Here is a 19,770-nt window from a genome sequence, read left to right on the forward strand (position 1 = left end):
TGTGTGTTTCTCTGTCAGTGCCTCGTTGCACCAAAGACACTGCCTAGAAATGCATGTGCGCAGTCCAGTCCAGTTGTTGCATGCAGCCGAGACAGATGGTCTTCAGTGATACCACATTCCAGAGCCATTGTTTAAGGAAGGCAAGCCGGGTTAGATAATTGACAGCCACAGCGTGCATGAGAGAAACCCTTCCCCCTAGTCTGAAACGCACAGACGCACACGCATTGTACGCAGCACGCGCCCCCTTCTATTTCTTTATCCAGCACATCCCGCCCTCGTGCTCTCTGTCTATGTCTCTCACCCGTGTTCTCTCTCTCTCCTCTTGTCTGCTTCACCCTAGCAGCAGTGCTCATGCTCGCCTCTGATTGGCCGGCGGCTGCTCTTTGTGAGCTATCGGTGGCGTGACGTTGCGTTAGTGTGTAGGTCGGAAAGGAGCATTCACATCACGTATTCTGTTAGCTTTCTCGTTTGGAGAGGGGGGAAGGGGGGAAGAGGAAAAAGAAAGAGAGGGAGGAGGCTTTAGTGCAGCAGTGATAGCGATCACACTGCCTTTAAAAAAAAAATGCGTCTGTGTGTATGTGGTCGAGCCATGAATTGGAGGAAGTGAGAGAGAGAGAGAGAGAGAGAGAGTGCGGCTGGGAGGGCGAGAGCGAAAGAGCGTACGAGAGCTAATGTAAAACAGGATTAAGAACACAAGATGGCTTCCTGAATGGACAGAGACCAGAAAGAGAGAGGGAGAAGAAAAGAAAGATAAAGAAAGACAGAGCGAGAGAGAGGTGGGGGGGACGCAGAGAGAATGCTTTGGGTCTTCTGATGGGGATACCTCTCGCCACCGAAGAGCAACACGCGAAGGCAGCGAGGCTGAGTAGGTAAATATTTATTAGCACAGGGAGAAAATGAGGGACAGTAATGGCAGATGGGGAGGGAGTGGGGGGGGGGGTTAGACTCTGAACAGCACCGGTTTATTAGAAAGACTGGGGTCAGAAATAACTAGCTGGTGTTAGCTTACATTTCAATGTCTCTTTGTGCCATACAGATCATAATTGCCAGGATTGTATAAATGCGAAGGACAGAATTTGATCATTTATTTAACATGTCATAATTTAAACCTTTTTGACTCATGACTTCAGATGAGATAAGTGATAAGTGATTCATGTCTTTTTTTCTCACTAAGATTGGATGAATGTGATTGGTTTTTATTGTCATTGATTGTTCTCAAACTGCTTTTTTTTCCTCTTTTCTTTTTCCACCATTGTCCTGGAAGGTGGAACACTTTGAAGACGTAAAAACCCGGTCCATAATCCCAAACCTGGCTAAAGAGGTGAGCTAAATACCCCATAGCCAGCTGTCTGTGTGTGTGTGTGTGTGTGTGTCTCGTTACAGCAGATCGGGGTATGAATCAGGAATGGTACGATGATTTGAGCTGCAGTTGATGATCTGTGCTCTTTGCGTGACTCAACAGGCCCAATGCGTGCCCAGATGCGGCGCGACAGCTGCGTTTAGGCATCCACCTGTGTGCTGCAGGTGCGACATCGTTTCTGATCCTGTGCACTTTAGCGAAGATTCTCAAGGCTGTCTAGCCTGGGCTAGGCCCCAGTTTAAAGAGACCCGGGCTCTGCGCTCATTGGAAGAGATGTAGGCGTGAGCTTCGCCTGGCGAAGAGAGAGAAGAGAGGAGGAGGAGGTGGCCTCTCTCTCTCACTTTCTCTTTGGCTCTATCTCGCTCAGTCTGTCAGTCTGTCTGTCTTCCTTTTTCTCTGCGCTCTGTGTCAAGCCCAGGAGCGGAGAAAAGAGTGGTTGCCAAAGTTTCCAGTCATCTGAGGTAAAGGGAGTAAAAGTTAGTGGGTCACATAAATGCACGCATGCGCGGTGACGCCGCTGTATTTGTGTGTCCGTGTGAGCGAGCACGTGGCTTAGTGTTTATGGACTGAGAGTAACACGTAGCGTCAGAGTTAAGAGAGACTCGACGGGCCTTGAGAGCTTTAGGTGCGAATTACCCTCAGCGAATATGCTGATTTACACCTAGGAGAAATTGGGATTAGTGTGACTGCTGTAAAATCAAGCGGACAGTCTCGACAGCGAGGCGCTCCTCTTTGCGCTCTCACCACACAGCGGCGGGTTTAGCTTCGGCTCGAAGTCACTGTTTAGGTTTATATATTTACATCTAGTCATTTAGCAGACACTTTTATCCAAATCGACTTACAATTGAGGACAATAGAAGCAATCAAAATCAACAAAAGAGCAATAACATTCAAGTCTCAGCTTAATGCAGTACACGTAGCAAGGTGAAAAAAAACCTTGCTACATGCGCGCACACACACACACACACACACACACAGCCTGAATGCACTGCAAGTCGCACCGTCTGCTAAATGCATACATGTAAATGTAATGTATATGTAAATATTAGGGCTGTCACAATAGTAGATTTTTCACATCACAGTTATTGTAGCCAAAAGAGTTCACAGTATCGATGCATCGCGTTATCTATAGAAAAAGTGGGGAATCAGCCAAATTAATTTTTACTTTATTTATTTTTTGTTTTTAAACAAATAGAGGGTCAAGTGTTTAAGTAGAAAATAAAACAAATAGATAAAATAGAATTAGAATAGAGCATGCTAGAATTAGAGGGTCAAATAAAGCTGGAAGAGATGTGTTTTAGCCATTTTATCTTGAATTTAGAATGTGTAAGCCATTCCAGATCATTTCTGACCAACTATTTTGGCTCGTATGATCTAATGCTTCATCACTAAATTCCATACACCTACATGCACTCGCAAGGTCTTACATCACCTCACTCAGATGCATTGGTTTATCTAACTTGCCCAAAAGTATCGTCTCATAACTTTTGTTTTGGTTATAATTTTGTGGCAAACTGGCCACAAATAGCCAGTTTGCCGTGAGCAGACGGCTTGCATTGCATGCTCATTTGCTCTCAAAATACTTTGGATTGGGATGATTGTGGATTGGCGTTGTCGAGGCATTATGCTGTGATGCAACACATGCGGTGACATTAACATTGTTTTTATATAATAACACCGAAATTGTTGAGTGGTATGGTCCAATCAAACCAGTGAATATGAAGATCATCCGAGTCTCTTTGAAGAGGTGTTGTTTCTGTGCAGTGTTTCTTTCCTTTGGCTTGGCTTCCGATTTACGTAATGTACTATAGTTGCGGGGATAACCAAAACATGAAAGCGCTTTGCAGTTGACTATAAGAGTGACGCTGCTCTACTATAAGCGTTTGATCTGTGGGATAAATGTATATCATCACCCCTTCATTTAATAGGTTCTGAAAGTTGCATGGGAGGTAGCACCACATTAAAGAGCTCATGGAAAGTCTGTAGTAATGGCTCGGAATCCCCTGGTGTGACAGGAAGGGGTTAATGGTGACCTAGATTTTGCGGCAATAGTGAGTGGCAGATGACATCACGGCTGTAATTATAGCTCAGACCCGCCCATGAGGCAGCTCACGTGATGTGGTATATGTGTGCTTCTGAGGGGAAATGGTTTGCATGCATGAACATTTAAAGTTAACGCAAAAGGCAGGAAGCTGCTTGTTTTCATTTCTGAAATTATGCTCCCGATGCGATTCGCTTTGAGAAAAACCATTTGTTTTCTCCAGATGTCACTATGAGTTAACTGAGAATGCAGCAGTGCACTATTGAGAAAACGGGATGTTAGAAATGGGATGTCTGTAAACTGTTTTAAAAAGCTGATGCAGTGTCATCCCTCGAACACGTGACCTGAAAAACCACACACACTAAAGCTATACTCAAAGCAAAGTTTGCGTAACATTAGCTCTGTTTTTCCTGTCTGTTCACCCATCCAAACATTCCAAAGTCCAGCTAGTGATCTGAAAAGGATTTTGTTGTAAAACACACCATCAGTTCAGAAGCTCATACAGGGACTGAGTTTAGAATGATTCATTTAACTCAATTGATTCGAAGTTTACTGTTTTTGTTTTGTTGTATAGAGATCCTCACCTTTGCAAAACCTTTTGAGCTAAACAAATTGCACAGTGTAGTTGTGTTAATGTATTTAATCATTATCTGGGTTAATCGATATTATTGTTGTAAGACAATAACTGTAGATTAAATATTATTTTGTCTATTAATGTACGGTAAACGCCACATTGTGTAATTCTTTGGGTTCAACATGCAATTAATTTTCCATTAAGGTAGTGATGTTTAAGTAAACTGTTCCACCAATTCAGTTTAACCACAACCAATGAAAAGTTTAATTGGATCGTTGGCTTGTTTAGAAGAACAGATAGCTTATTCATGAACCAAATATGCAATATAACAACATGAATAAAATCAGTCAGGAAAGCAAAAACGAAATCATTATGATAATGTTTCAACAATGCACTTATTAAAGCGTCTTAAACATGCAAAGATTTGACTATTTTTACAAACAGTCCTCTTTGGGCATTGTCATATAGATGCTGTGTTGGGACGCGCAAACAAACAGAAATGTTTAGTTTTTTGGTGTATCAGCCAACAAATTGCTTGCTTATTGTTGTCTCTACATATTAAGGTGCATGGTATAGCAGAAAATAAATTAACTTCCAAATAAACGACACACTTCAGCAAACCATGCATCCTGTTTTGCATGTTTAAATGTCAAGTGAGTTGGTTTGTGTGTGTATGTGTGCAGATGTGATGTGAGAAAGGTGTTTACATTGAACACACTGTATGCAGGATTGTTCACAGAACAGGTTAAACATGTTCAGATGAACTTTAAAAGCGACAGCTTCAACTATCCACTTCTGATCAAAGTCAGTAGGTTGGAAACTGATACAGCTACGATAAATGCTTGCAGATTCTTGTCTGTTTTTGTAAAGAAACTGCTCTGTGCTGAACCATCATGAATGTGCTGAAAACTTGCAGCTGTGTTCAGATGCTTCTAAGATAATACGGTAACAAATGTAACTTGGGTAGTTAAAGGTTGAAGTGGTCATATTTAATGTTAATGTTTGATAAAATCCTCCCACAGCTGAATTTGGGATCTGCTCTTCTCGCCAGTGACCGATAGATGCAGTGTTTGGACAAACCTGTTTGGTGACTGTAGTGGTAGACAAATGACATATTAGAGGAGAAGTTAAGCAATGTTAGCAAGGAGTGCATTGATAACACACCATTGCTTGGTGGCCTCGTACATTTTTTTTCTCTTTCTCTTTCAAGTGTCTTTGTAGCCAGTGTATCTCAATCTGTTGGTTGGTGAATTGCATTCACATGTTTGCCCTTCACTTCGGCTTGTGGCTTTGCATCTCCTGAGGAATGGATGACTGCACTACTGCAGTTAATAAAAAATGAATGGATGGGATGTACAGCTGAGAACTAGTTCCATAGCGGTGTTATCTCTCTCTGTTCATCTTACCCTTGATCCCCAGTGATTTGTCATTTCTACCTTAGCGCTACAGATATGATATGTATATGAAATATACGTATGTGCACAGATCTGTTGAGTTAAAAAAAAAAAAAAAAAAGAATTTCATTTGCTCACCATTTATTTGATCAGTGGAAACAGTAATATTGTGAAATATTATTAAAATGTAACATATTTTGTTACAATGTAATTTATTTCTGTGATGCTCCGCTGTATTTTCAGCATCATTCCTCCAGTCTTCAGTGTCACATGATCTTCAGAAATCAGAATAATATGATGATTTACTGCTCAAGAAACATTTCTGATTATTAACAGTGTTGAAAATGTTGTCCTGTTTAATATTTTCCTGGAAAATGCGATGCAGTCTTCTAGGAACCTTTGAACACTTATTTGAAATAGATTTTTTGTAACAATGTAAAGTTTTTACTATTCCTATTGATCAATCTAATGCATCCTTAATTATTAAAATGTCCTATTTTTCCCAGTGTATAGATTTCTTTAAAAATCGATCTGGTAATGCACGTGTGTATACATTCTGATCTAAATTTGAGCATGCATGCATGTAAGGGAGATTGGCTGATAGCTGGAGGGCGTTTGTTCTCATTGTATTTTAACTGCATGTGAATGAGAAGCTGAGACAAAACAGTGCTGCAGTCTACTTTGTAGAATTTTCAAAGAGACCCTAGCCCTTTAAGAGCAGCTACGCCTGACTTGAACATATGGGGAGCTAATCTTAGCCTTACTCCTGAGAGAAACAAGGCTGGCAGCCAGCCACTGTGCAGAACTCGCTCTTTCTCTGTTACTGCTTCCTTTGTCAGGGGAACAGAATAGGGTTTTGGGATTTTTGCCCAACATAGATTTAGAGTTCTGAGGTTTTTGCATTTTTTTTTTATTATTGTTAATATTTGATCAAGGATTATTAACCATACGAGAGTATATAGCTGAGCTAAAGTGGGTTCAGGATCAGATTTCTTCCCATTTTGAAAGAGATCTGCATGATGTCGTCCATCTGTCTCCTTCAGCACGATTGTCTTTCAATTCTTCTCTTTCAAGCCTCCGTCTGCTATTTTCTGCTTTCCTCTTTCTTGTATCCCCCTCATCAGATTTCACCTCAGTTTTTTCCCCTTCTCCTCCAAAACTTCTTGCACAAAGAGTACTCTTTAGGCTGTGTTATTCCTCCGTCTCATACCTCCTCCTTTCCCACCATCTTATTGAGTGATGAGGGTCGCTCCTCCCTTCCCTTCCCCCTCTTTCCTCATGTCTTTTCTGCTTTGCTTTCCCCTTACTTTCTCTCTCTCTCTCTCTCTCCGTCTTTCTCTCCGTCTGTCTCTCCCTTTCCCTTTGTGAGTATTTGTGGAGTAAAATGAGGAGGGGTCTCTCAGCTGAGTGTTGCGTGCTGACTTGCATGTGCTATGTGTCAGGCAAGGCGAATTATGAGAGGCTCACACAGATATTTCCATTCGACATCCTACACCTCACAAAGCTACCCCACCTTGGCCTAAAGAAAGAAGCATTAAGTCAGGGGATGCCAAAAATATGGTGCATGCATAAAAAAGGGGACAAGGATGGGAGCAGAGGGGGTCAGAGAACAATAGACGGAACTATAGAAAAGGGAATTACAAAAATAAAGACGTGGGAATAACAGATGGGAAAAAATGGAAAGGTAAGTCGAGAAACAGAAGTGGATGTCTTGATAGTCTCAATGACTGTGTGAGCCATTCATGATCTGCCCCAGACCTACTGCACTCACTGACCCTGGGCTCATTTGCATCGGTGTGTGTGTGTGTGTGTGTGTGTGTGTGTGTGTGTGTCCTCACACTCAGCCGTATACGTTTCTTAGAAAGCATGCTTGAAACTCTTCCGTGGTTTAGCCACTAGTTGGGCCCCTAGTTGAGCGCATGCATGCTTTATCCGTTCATGTGAAAGTGTTTCAGATCTGGACTAAAGGGAGAGGTTTAGTAAACAAACAGAGAATGAATGTGAGAGAGAGATAGAAAGGGAGTGTAGATGGACTTGTGATAAACAAAAACACAGCTGTGTTTTAAAGTACAGTTTTAGATCTAAACAGTATCCCTGTATTAATTTTTCCATTAATTGTAATAATCCAGTGAGGTGTTTGTGCTGCACACGGAGATGTGATCTGATCCTCATCAGTCTGTCTGGAGTCACATGAAGAAACAGAACACACTGAGACAGACTCAATCCAGAAGAACTGTGTCTCAGAGACGCTTCAAGAAACCTCCTGAGAAACAGCTCAAGTGCACCGACGACAAAAGCTGCTTCAAACACAAACAATGCTCACACCAAATCTTGATTGAATTCAGTTAGCAGAAGTTAATTGATAAAGAAAATCTATTTGTGACTTATTTTTGACCGCATCCTCACTTTACAGCATTTTTACACAAGTGCCCAACTCTTTTCAGAGTAGTGTAGCTTTGCAGGAGGTTTCTTGAAGCGTCTCTGAGACACAGTTCTTCTGGATTGAGTCTGTCTCAGTGTGTTCTGTTTCTTCATGTGACTCCAGACAGACTGATGAGGATCAGATCACATCTCAGGCTGATCTCAGACACACATCTCACTGCATTATTACAATTAATGGCTAAATTAATGTTTGGAAACGTAGACTGATATTTACTACTGACACACGACAGTAAAAGATAGAAATATCTGACTTAAAACCATTTTTTAGCTGCTGATAATACTACCAACTGAAGACATTTTGACATTTAAAAGGATTACTTAAAATGCAATGCTTAGATAATAATTTTTTTTAAACGGTCTATTGCAATAATATATTAAATCTCATATTTTCCATAAGTTATTTCACTGAAATGATTGATTTCCTCGGTGTGCTAATGCATTCGTTTGTTTCCTGTGAGTGTTTCTTTCTGTAGGAGGTTTTGTGTAGGTGGGGGGTTATTTTCTCTCTCTCTCTCTCTCTCTCTCTCTCTCTCTTTCTTTCTTTCTTTCTTTTCTTTCTCTCCTTTTTGTGATTGTGGGTGATTTTGCACTTAAAAAAGAGCAACAGATGAGTCATTGATGAATAGGGATGGGTGTCATTAAGGTTTTAACGGTATTATTACTCTTACAGGTACTGCTTATCAATCCGGTACTTTTTGTTAAATATACGTGTGTGTGTGTGTGTGTGTGTGTGTATATATATATATACCTGAACAAAGAATCAAAGTAAAACAAAACTGACTAATACAATAAAACAAATATACAAATGAAATGGAAAACAGTTCAGGTAAGTAATAGTCTACAAAAGAAAATGTAAATGAACACTGCATAGTTTTCACTGTGTGTGTTGATTGATAAATTAATGATTTGCGAATAGCAAAAATGCATCATAGACAAATATTTAACTATTATTGGATATAAAATCAGCTGGCGACTCTGGTGAGGTAGAATTTGCAAGATAATGTGTGTGTATAGCACTAATAAATGTATGTATGTTTTCTTAATTTCTCCAGTATAGCAGTTAACATCAGAGCTTATTGATACTCCGGTCTTTAATAATTTAGCGTACTGGGGTCGATTAAATACTGGGTTTCAGTACCCATCCCTGATGAACTACTGATGAACCAAAAGAAATCATCAAGTGCTGTAACCACTACGGTGTCAGTCATAGTTTTTCTGAGAACTTCTCAAATCTGAGAGTAAACCGTGTAAAACAGAGTTCTTCATCAAACATGAGTGTTGTTTAGATATTGCTCATAAAGAAACCGTGCTGTTTTGCTAAGACAATGGAAATCAGGGCTTGCTTAACTGTAAGGGACCTGCACCTGAAAAACACTTTTAGTTTTGACTCATTCAGGTTTTTTTAGCAGTTGATGGCAAAACTGACATCTAAACAAGAGGGTGTTCACCCAGTCAAGCTACAGTTGTACTAGATAAGATCACACACTGGACCACATATATCAATCTCAAGAAGAAACAAGCGCACAAATCAACTTAGTTCACATTTCATTCATGAAACATTTATATGCGGCCAATCCCATCGAAAACAATCGTCATTTGAATATCACACCCCTAAAACCAGAGGTGGAAAGTAACGAATTACACTTACTCGCGTTACTGTAATTGAGTAGCTTTTTTGTGTACTTCTACTTTTTTAAGTATTTTTTTTAATCTGTAATTTTACTTTTACTTAAGTATATTTTGTTTGAAGTATTGTACTTCGCTACATTTTAAAACACATTAATTACTGAGTAAAAAAAAAAATCGCTCCCTGGAAGGTATGGCAAACTGGCGCTAAAATCACAAGAAAGATGCAGACGGACAAAACAGGCGTTAGTGGTGCAGACACCGCTGAAAACGAAACCCCGTCATATTCTGAAGTTGAACTCAAGGAAATGAAGTGAACCCCTGGCCATATGTATGCTCTATTATGCTGTGTATGCTGTGCTTGCCTAGGGAGACCAAACTAGCAGTTTATAAAATCTCGACAAGACATCAACCCCACGTAAGCATATAGAGGTGAGCTAAATAATTGCGTCATTGCATTGGTGGTTAAAATTATGCTTTGACATTTTAGCAAGAGGTTTTGCACAAATTAGCCAAAAAGACTGGTGCGGAGTGTGCGATATATATCTTCTGCGATAATATCATAATTGTTGTTTTAATGATGTACGCGCGCATTTAGAGTGTTCTTTCACTGTGTGATTCAGTCTGTTGAAATGCATTTAGAATGAAATCAATCAAAATCATTTAGAATCAAAATCACACAAAGAATACTGTCTTTTCCTCTAAAAATCATAATCACACACACACACACACACACACACACACACACACACACACATATATATATATATATATATATATATATATATATATATATATATATATATATAGATCAGTGGGGATTTCTTTAAGACTGCAAGGGAAGCTCAGCTTCCCCTCTAATGTAAAAAAAACCCAACGGTCAAATATGTACTATTGTGTATTATGTATTGTGTTAATCAGCTACATGTCGGCTGATTCGATTTTCTTCTCATACATTCCCGTAGCGTCACAGTGCATTTCCCTGTTGAAGCCGAGCGTCCATTGACTTCAATGGGGCTGCTTTGAACATATTTTTTTCAGTGCTCCGAAGCTAGACGGTCATTGGATAAATGCTGCGATTATGTCCCGCCCACGGACGCTCAGCGTCTCTGGAGGTGAATGAAGACTGGGCTTCCGCGTGATGATTGGAGGATCTGTCGATCTCCTTTTGACTGACAGCGGTCTGCACCATAAGAAGTCGGTGAAGCTGTTTCACGCTCAGTCCCATGATCGCGGATTTCTCAAGTGTATTCGAAAGACAAACTGCGGCAATATTTCTTGATATTTGTAAAATGCAGAACCACCACAAAATTAAATTGGTAACTAAGACAGATTGAAAATGTGCGCGCGCACACACACACACACACACACACACACACACACACACACACACACACACACACACACTATAGCCATCTAGTGGTTAAAGTGATTTATTACAATTTTTAAACTGAATTTCCCCAAAAATGGGCAAAAATCTTACATTAAACCTTATAAAATTATCCATGGTATCCCCATGTATGAAAGTTAGAAATCTGGGTCTTTTATGAAGTGAATTTTACCTGAAATGCTTTTTTCTTTTTTTGTAAAAAAAAAAAGCCTATTTAAATAAATATTTATTTATTTATAGAAATGTAAAAGATTTAAATCCTCCAAAAACTGTACAAAGTTTAGTAAAAACATAAATGAACAGAGTAAAATTATATTTGTAAAAAATTTAAATATTTTACTATTACAAAATGAAATGTTATTGTCTGGGGTCAAAAAGACCCCGAGTGTCACTACAAATGAAGACCATCAGAGGGTTATAATGTAGGCCGAAAATGAGCTTCCCCTCTTTGAAAGACCAGCAGCCGCCACTGATATTGATATATATATATATATATATATATATATTTTTTTTTTTTTTACAACAGGACAGTAAACTAAGAGACTTGCGTTTTAGACACCATATTGCCATTGTTTTTGCTCTATTTCTACAACAAAAATTTATTCCAAACACAGCCACCAAAGCAAAATTTTGCATCTCTGAGCAACGTGACAGTGTTTCGTTTCTGAATGAATCAACTGTTTAAATGATTCGGTTCAGTCGCAATGACTCACTTATTAACAGTGACTTGCTGACACATACTGGCCATTTTAATTTCACATTTAAAGTATATTTTGATTTTTTTTTTTTTTATAATTAAGTTTTTATAATTTCAAATGAGTATTCAACATTTTATGTCTGGCATATCAAAACATTATTCATGCATTTGTAACTGCAGGTTAAATGCATTCTTGTCCTGCACTAAACAGTGTAATACGTCTAAATGCCACGTCCGATGAAGCTTTTGCATTTCCTCTGTATTGAAAAGATGAGTTTGTTGATACTGATTTGCCAGATAACAGCCCAAATGTCTTATTATTCTAAATAACTGATTCCTTTAATTAAAAACAACTAGTTTGAGATTAATAGACCTATCCCAGGGGTCAAACTCAGTTCCCTGGAGGGCCATAGCCCTAACCCTGCTCCAGCACACATATCATGTAGTTTTCAAATAAACCTAAATGATTAGATTAGCTGGATCAGGTGTGTTTAATTAGGGTTATATCTAAACTGTGCAGGACTGTGGCCCTCCAGGAACTGAGTTTGACACCCTTGGCCTGTCCCATTTTTGACTCCCTCCCACTGTTAAAATGTAACTAAGTAATTTTTACTCTGAGTAAATTTTAAATGAGCTACTTTTTACTTTTACTTGAGTGGATTTTTTAGACTGGTACTTTTACTTGTACTTAAGTAAAATTTCATTAATGTAATGGTACTTTTACTTGAGTGGAATATTTTTGTACTCTTTCCACCTCTGCCTAAAACATTCACACATTTGAAGCCTTGCCAAGACTTAACCCGGCCACAAAGGGGGAAGTAATTTCATTAAAGGGAAATTGACACCCGTTAACCTTTTAATTCCAAACGGTTACACTAATTTATGTTTATTAAATACCATCATTCCTTTAAATATCTGTCATTCCTTTAAATTTAACAATGTTACTGAAAAAGAATGAAAAACTGAGTAGCTATATAAGGATATATTAAACTATAAAATAAAACGCAAATTAGGCATTCATTATAAACAGCATACAAATGTCAAGTTAAGGCGAAAATGAAACGGCATTGGGATCACGAGTCTCTCGCATTTGACATTGACATTTTTCCCATGTAACATTCGGTTGCTAAACTATTATTCATTATTTAAGCAAGGGTTTGTACTTAATATCCACCTAAAACATGACCCTTCACATGCACAAAAAAATGTTTGTTTGGGTGCTGCACAGACCTTTTAAACTGAGCGATGTAATGATTTTTATGATTGTTTGATGGCATTTTTGTCTGATGAATGGATGGAATGTCATCTTCTGTGTGTGTGCATGAGGCATCTGTGCAATCAGTTGGAATGAAAATAAAGATGTAAAGAAAACAAATAAAATGCACCAAGAGTGGCTAAAAACCAGCCAATATCTGTCACACAGATTTTTAATTTTTAATAAAGTTTTTCTCCGTTCACAGAAGCGCTGCAGGTATGTAATTCGACAATGTGTGAATCCTCACTGTTTGTTGTTTAAGCTGATATTTGTGCATATAAAGCTTAAGCCGTGAAAGAAAAAAGGCCCAAATGTCTAACTGAATATTTTAAGGGATAAATATAATCTAATTGACGTGTATGCACACTGGACAAATATAAATCTATTAGTTTGCCAAAAATTGGCCTGGTGCAATATAATTCGATTTAATTTTTTTAAATGCCATTTTATTCCCAGTTCTACTTGATGAATGTTGTGCCTTCAAAATCAATGTCTGCTCATAGTTGTTGCAGGGGATCTGCCACAGCAAGTTGCTTTGTTTAAAAACAAATTTCAGTTCCTGTCTACGACTCTCATATCTGTGGATGTTTGTGGCTCGCTTGGTTAAGATTTCTCACATTTTAAAAGACATAAGACACCTCAGGCATTTGCTGTAATGCAGAAGCTCTTGTACATACTAGAGAAGAATCAGGATTTTTCTGTGTGGTACAGTAGAGCTGATTAAATGGGCAAGGTATGTGTTGTTTTTGTCTTTTTAATATTAGCTAGTGTCACATCTCTCACTGAAGTGACAAGAATGCTATACTTCAACCAAAAATTACGTTGTTCCATATTGTTCCAAAACTGTATGAATTTTCTTAAGCCTTTTTCATACAAAGAGAGTCCAGTGCTGTTTCCCAGAAGTCGGCACAAGGTTGAACTATGTTTTGGGTGAACTATCCCTTTAAATGGGTGTATGCTTTAAGAGCACGTGGTGTCAAATGTATATTGCTCCTCAGTAGTGGCATAAATCGTTCACCCGATAAATAAAGTAGACCCAAAGCCATAACAAAAAAGCGCTGGTTGTAATGTTGCTATGTAATCAGTGTTATGTCGGCTCCGCATTGCTGCATATTTTGTTAGCACTCTAGTTTCGCTTCTCTCAGCATTGATGCGATCGCTGTAACATGCAATAGCAAGGGTGAGGTAACTACAGGGCACAAGATCTGCTGCGTCACGCTGAGAGGAGTGTAAGAGGAGGCACATCTACATTGTGTTATGACACATCTGCCCAGCCCTCTATCGCCATTGAATGATGCAACAGCGACGTCATAACGGTTCCCGCTCTCCGTTCTCCCTCTCTCTCTCTCATTCACTCGCTTCTCCTCCGCCGGTGACAGTGCACATTACCTCTCCGCCCGGGCTGGGGTCTGTGTGTGTTTGTCCGTGGGGTTGCCTTGCCTTCACTGTGTGGACGGTGGCGATCCAACTGGCGGAACTCAACAGAGAGAGCGAGCAGGAGAGAAAGACACTGATCAGATGGAAAGACGACAAGATGAGAGAGTCGCAAACGTGGCAAGAGGTTAATCCAAATTGCGCGTACTCTGCGTTCGCATCTTCATAATGCGAAAGCGATTCTACCGAGTGGCTTTCCAGACGGCTATCAAAGACGATTGGCGAGTTTTTCTCTCTTACTGAACAGAACAAGTACAAAAATCAGCTCATGGAGGAAAGGGAGAGATATAGATAGAAAAGATGCACAGTGCAAGAGACCTAGCTGAGAAGCTTCAGAGTTCGGCTTCAGAGTTCGCAGAGATGGGTTGGCATGAAGCAAAGGGTTTAGACAGGAAATAAAGCACAAGAGTGGTTCAGAAAAGGGAAGAAGAAGTGCGAGACTGATAGCAGAGTCGTCCTTCACACCGAACACTCACTTACCATCGTGCTTTCTATATTCTACCCTGGACTCCCTCACGCGAACATCACCACTTCAAAAGCACCTCGTCGCCCTTCTGAACAGAACGAACACCGTCGACGAGTCAAACTAGACAACCAGCAGCAAAATTCAGCATAAACGCATGTGCTGTTTGCTGTCTTTTCCCTCAAAACTTCATGCTTCCTATGTCTCTGCGGTTCCCGTTAACCTCGCTGTAACTTGTGGTTGCTTCTGACAGTCGCTGCGCTTTCCTCCTCACATCCTGTGTTTCTTGGCTTCGAGACTCTTTTGCTGCTGCTTGACTCTTATATCTGCGGTCTCTATAAGCGCAGCCATCTATATGCTTCGTATATGTTGCCATTTTTACAAAAAAAACATTTCTCTCACTCAGCAGCACTTGAGTATGTTTGGTCTGTGAGCATCTCCTGCCAGCTATCATCTGTTTGAAATCAAACGTTAAAGTGCACAGTAATAAACGTTTTGAACAAACTGTGAAGCGTCGAGGAAAGCAGGAGTAAATGTATCGATTTTCCTTTCCTTGTTTTTTCTTTTTTTTGTGCAATTCCTAGTCATCACACAGCAGCTGCCATTTAATGTTTTAGTAGACGTCTGCATTTAACTGCTGCAGCCTCCATCTTGTGGAGCCTCTTATAATTCACAGTCCAGACCTAACAATAAAAAACGACACCTCTACGATAACAAATAACTGCTCATTTTCGTTTTGCATGCACATAAGCCATTGATCTGTTAAGCCGGTCCTTTATTTAGCGCAGTAGCCAGCCAGTCTGCCACTTGTGCTCTCTCTCTCTTTACGCTTTGCAGTGGCTGTATTTCTTGCACGCTCCACCATTCCATCGTACGTGCCCAGTGTGGCTCAGATAATGGCCTCTCTCACTCTGCACACACTGAAAAGAGAGGGGGGAGGAGGAAAATGAAGGGAGGGAGAAAACGAGTGAGGGGGGAGGGAGTGAGCGATGAACAAACGATAGAGAGAGAGAGGTGGGGGCTGTAAGGCAAAGCAGACGGCAAATGCAAAAAGCAGAAAGAAAAAGGAGAATATAGAAAAAGGGAAGGGAGGAGCAGAGAGACATAATGAGAGAGGGAGAAAGAGAGAAACGATAGAAAGAGATTCAGAGCGAGTGTGTGTGCTTGGGGGAGGTGTGTATGACAGAGTGTGTGCGTGAGTGTGTGTGCGTGCATGAGTGTGCCGCACTGCCTGGCTGACTGAGAAGAGAGGGAGAGAGAGAAAGAAAGACCGAAAGAGAAAAGAAAGAAGCCTATAGTGGATATCCACTGGCTGGCTTCTTTTTTTAATTTTATTTTTTCATTTTTTTTTATTTGGCACTGTCGCGAAAGCCGTATTCCATGCACTTTCTTGTCCACATTTCCCACCTTTGTCTCTCCAGCAACGTTATTGGGACAGCTAGACCACTGTGAGTAGACGTTGATCTGTTCGGTTCTCTCTCTCTATATGCTTGAGCTTTTTACTCTCATCGTGAGCACTGGAGGTGTAGCGCTTCTTACCGTGTTCAGATGTCTACTACTACGCTTTAAACCTCATCTGCAGTCTCTAGTGTTTTCTTTTTCTGCTTTGTGCTGTCCATCTTTGAGACTGTTGTTAATTTCATGTAACACTGTACAAGCAGTTTAAAGGGCACCTCATGCTTCTGAGTAAAACCGGTTTTACGGTTTCTTCTGGTTGGGCGTGTTAATGTTTTGGTAGTAGTTGTAGCTGTGACTAAGAAGAGAGGTAGAGAGTTTTGGCAGTACTAAAAGTCCTGGCACGCCTCTGATTATTGCCTAAGCACGTGCTTTCTGCTGTCAGACAGGTGTGTGTTTGCAGGTGTAACATATGTGTGTGTCACTTATCCAAAGAATCTGATACACATCTTGCACTGCGCATGTAATAAATAAACTCTGATGTTTGAAATACAAACTATCTAGTCCTTTTTGCATGTTAAGTGCATTTTTGTGGTTGCACTATGACTATATTATGGAAGTTTTCTGCATGACTTGTGCACGTGGGAGTTTATTGCATCACTGAAAAGAGGAAAAAGAGCCTGTTGTAATAATTGTGTGGTTTGGCTTTTTTGAAGAGTTGGAGTGTGACCAGTGTTGGTAAGTGGGGTACTAACTCGTGCTCCACATCTGACACATTTTTCTGAAACGCACACAGTCTACTCAGTGGCTGGCACACAGCCCCATGGGGGTCTGACCAGACACCATCACAGAAGTGTCTCGCCCCGAACTTGCCCATTAGTATAACCCATCAAAAGAACTGTCACAATCAAGGCACAATGATTTTGGCAAGAGGGATTTGGACATTTAGTTACGGAACTGTAAGGTGAACCCTCGGACATGTAATTCTTGTTTCAGCAGTCCAAATTATTTAATATTATTCAAAAAAGTTCTAGTACTGTAGATGCTTTTACAGAATTACTACTCAAGTCAGCAGAATACACAGTTGCATGTGTTAGTTTTAAATGGGTGATTAATTTCATTTAGCTGGTGTGATCAGACCACAAGGTCCTCTTTTCTAAGATATGCCTTCATCGTAGACAAAACACTCTGTATTTGTCATCTGTGCTGCAAACATGTTTGTCTTTCATCCATTTCTTCACATATAAGGGCACTTAAGGTATTATACACATCATTATCTTTGTCAATGATGATCACATCATCAATTGTGATATGTTTCTTTTAGAGATAAATTATGACCTAAAAGTGCCAGGAAGAAGTTCCATGTAGACATTGCCCTTTCACACTTATCTGGAATCAGTTCACAGTTTCCACAACATTCATTTAACCCTTTAAAGAAAAAAAGCACTATAGAGTGTTCCGAGAACAGCGGAGAGGATATTTAAGAACCAAGAACCAGGAAGAGGTTCTTGATATGTTGACTTGGGCATTACGAGTTGTATAATAATTGTAAATATGGTTCGTCAAAGTCACCTTTATTTATATAGCGCTTTAAACAAAATACATTGCGTCAAAGCAACTGAACAACATTCATTAGGAAAACAGAGTCAATAATGAAAAAATGATAGTTAAAGGCAGTTCATCATTGAATTCAGTTATGTCATCTCTGTTCAGTTAAATAGTGTCTGTGCATTTATTTGCAATCAAGTCAATGATATCACTGTAGATGAAGTGTCCCCAACTAAGCAAGCCAGAGGCGACAGCGGCAAGGAACCGAAACTCCATCGGTGACAGAATGGAGAAAAAAACCTTGGGAGAAACCAGGCTCAGTTGGGGGGCCAGTTCTCCTCTGACCAGACGAAACCAGTAGTTCAATTCCAGGCTGCAGCAAAGTCAGATTGTGCAGAAGAATCATCTGTTTCCTGTGGTCTTGTCCTGGTGCTCCTCTGAGACAAGGTCTTTACAGGGGATCTGTATCTGGGGCTCTAGTTGTCCTGGTCTCCACTGTCTTTCAGGGATGTAGAGGTCCTTTCTAGGTGCTGATCCAGCATCTGGTCTGGATACGTATTGGATCCGGGTGACTGCAGTGACCCTCTGATCTGGACACAGACTGGATCTGGTGGCCACGGTGACCTCGGAACAAGAGAGAAACAGACAAATATTAGCGTAGATGCCATTCTTCTAATGATGTAGCAAGTACATAGGGTGTTATGGGAAGTGCTTCCGGTTTCGGTTTACCTAATTAATGCAGCCTAAAAATCCTTTAACGGATTTGGATAATAAAAGCATATTAGTATGTTATGTGTATGCCAGGTTAAAGAGATGGGTCTTTAATCTAGATTTAAACTGCAAGAGTGTGTCTGCCTCCCGAACAATGTTAGGTAGGTTATTCCAGAGTTTGGGCGCCAAATAGGAAAAGGATCTGCCGCCTGCAGTTGATTTTGATATTCTAGGTATTATCAAATTGCCTGAGTTTTGAGAACGTAGCGGACATAGAGGATTATAATGTAAAAGGAGCTCATTCAAATACTGAGGTGCTAAACCATTCAGGGCTTTATTAGTAATAAGCAATATTTTAAAATCTATGCGATGCTTGATAGGGAGCCAGTGCAGTGTTGACAGGACCGGGCTAATATGGTCATACTTCCTGGTTCTAGTAAGAACTCTTGCTGCTGCTTTTTGGACTAGCTGTAGTTTGTTTACTAAACGTGCAGAACAACCACCCAATAAATCATTACAATAATCTAACCTTGAGGTCATAAATGCATGGATTAACATTTCTGCATTTGACATTGAGAGCATAGGCCGTAATTTAGATATATTTTTGAGATGGAAAAATGCAGTTTTACAAATGCTAGAAACGTGGCTTTCTAAGGAAAGATTGCGATCAAATAGCACACCTAGATTCCTAACTGATGACGAAGAATTGACAGAGCAACCATCAAGTCTTAGACAGTGTTCTAGGTTATTACAAGCAGAGTTTTTAGGTCCTATAATTAACACCTCTGTTTTTTCAGATTTTAGCAGTAAGAAATTACTCGTCATCCAGTTTTTTATATCGACTATGCAATCCATTAGTTTTTCAAATTGGTGTGTTTCACCGGGCTGCGAAGAAATATAGAGCTGAGTATCATCAGCATAACAGTGAAAGCTAACACCATGTTTCCTGATGATATCTCCCAAGGGTAACATATAAAGCGTGAAGAGTAGCGGCCCTAGTACTGAGCCTTGAGGTACTCCATACTGCACTTGTGATCGATAGGATACATCTTCATTCACTGCTACGAACTGATGGCGGTCATATAAGTACGATTTAAACCATGCTAATGCACTTCCACTGATGCCAACAAAGTGTTCAAGTCTATGCAAAAGAATGTTGTGGTCAATTGTGTCAAACGCAGCACTAAGATCCAATAAAACTAATAGAGAGATACACCCACGATCAGATGATAAGAGCAGATCATTTGTATTTGCATGAGACAGCTGAACATGATGCAGTCCTGTTTTGCCTCCATTGTGCCCTTGAAAATGTACAGGTAGGCTCAGGTTGTTTTAGTCAGAATATGCCTGGAGTTAGTGTATGTACATAATTTGGGAATAAATTATGCTCAATGTCATAGTTTAAATTTGACAATAGACAACACTGTAATAACCAGTGGC

General features: G+C 40.0%; 1 protein-coding gene across 4 annotated transcripts in view; it reads left to right on the plus strand.

The window, feature by feature from the left end:
- Positions 1-19,770, plus strand: part of LOC132141629 (methylcytosine dioxygenase TET3-like) — a 41,132-nt gene that overhangs the window by 7,918 nt on the left and 13,444 nt on the right. Inside the window, exons 1-2 of one of the 4 annotated variants that reach the window (XM_059551317.1) lie at positions 346-869; positions 1,265-1,321. Coding sequence is in view for 1 of the 4 variants with exons in the window: in XM_059551316.1 (XP_059407299.1) it covers positions 1,265-1,321 (57 nt within the window). In the remaining 3 variants the exon portion in view is untranslated. Of the gene's footprint in view, positions 1-345; positions 870-1,264; positions 1,322-15,667; positions 16,125-19,770 lie in introns of those variants that run through there. The other 3 variants (XM_059551318.1, XM_059551316.1, XM_059551319.1) reach the window with 3 other exon arrangements.

The sequence above is a fragment of the Carassius carassius genome, chromosome 5 (genome assembly GCF_963082965.1).
Source record: "Carassius carassius chromosome 5, fCarCar2.1, whole genome shotgun sequence".
Lineage (NCBI taxonomy): Eukaryota > Metazoa > Chordata > Actinopteri > Cypriniformes > Cyprinidae > Carassius > Carassius carassius.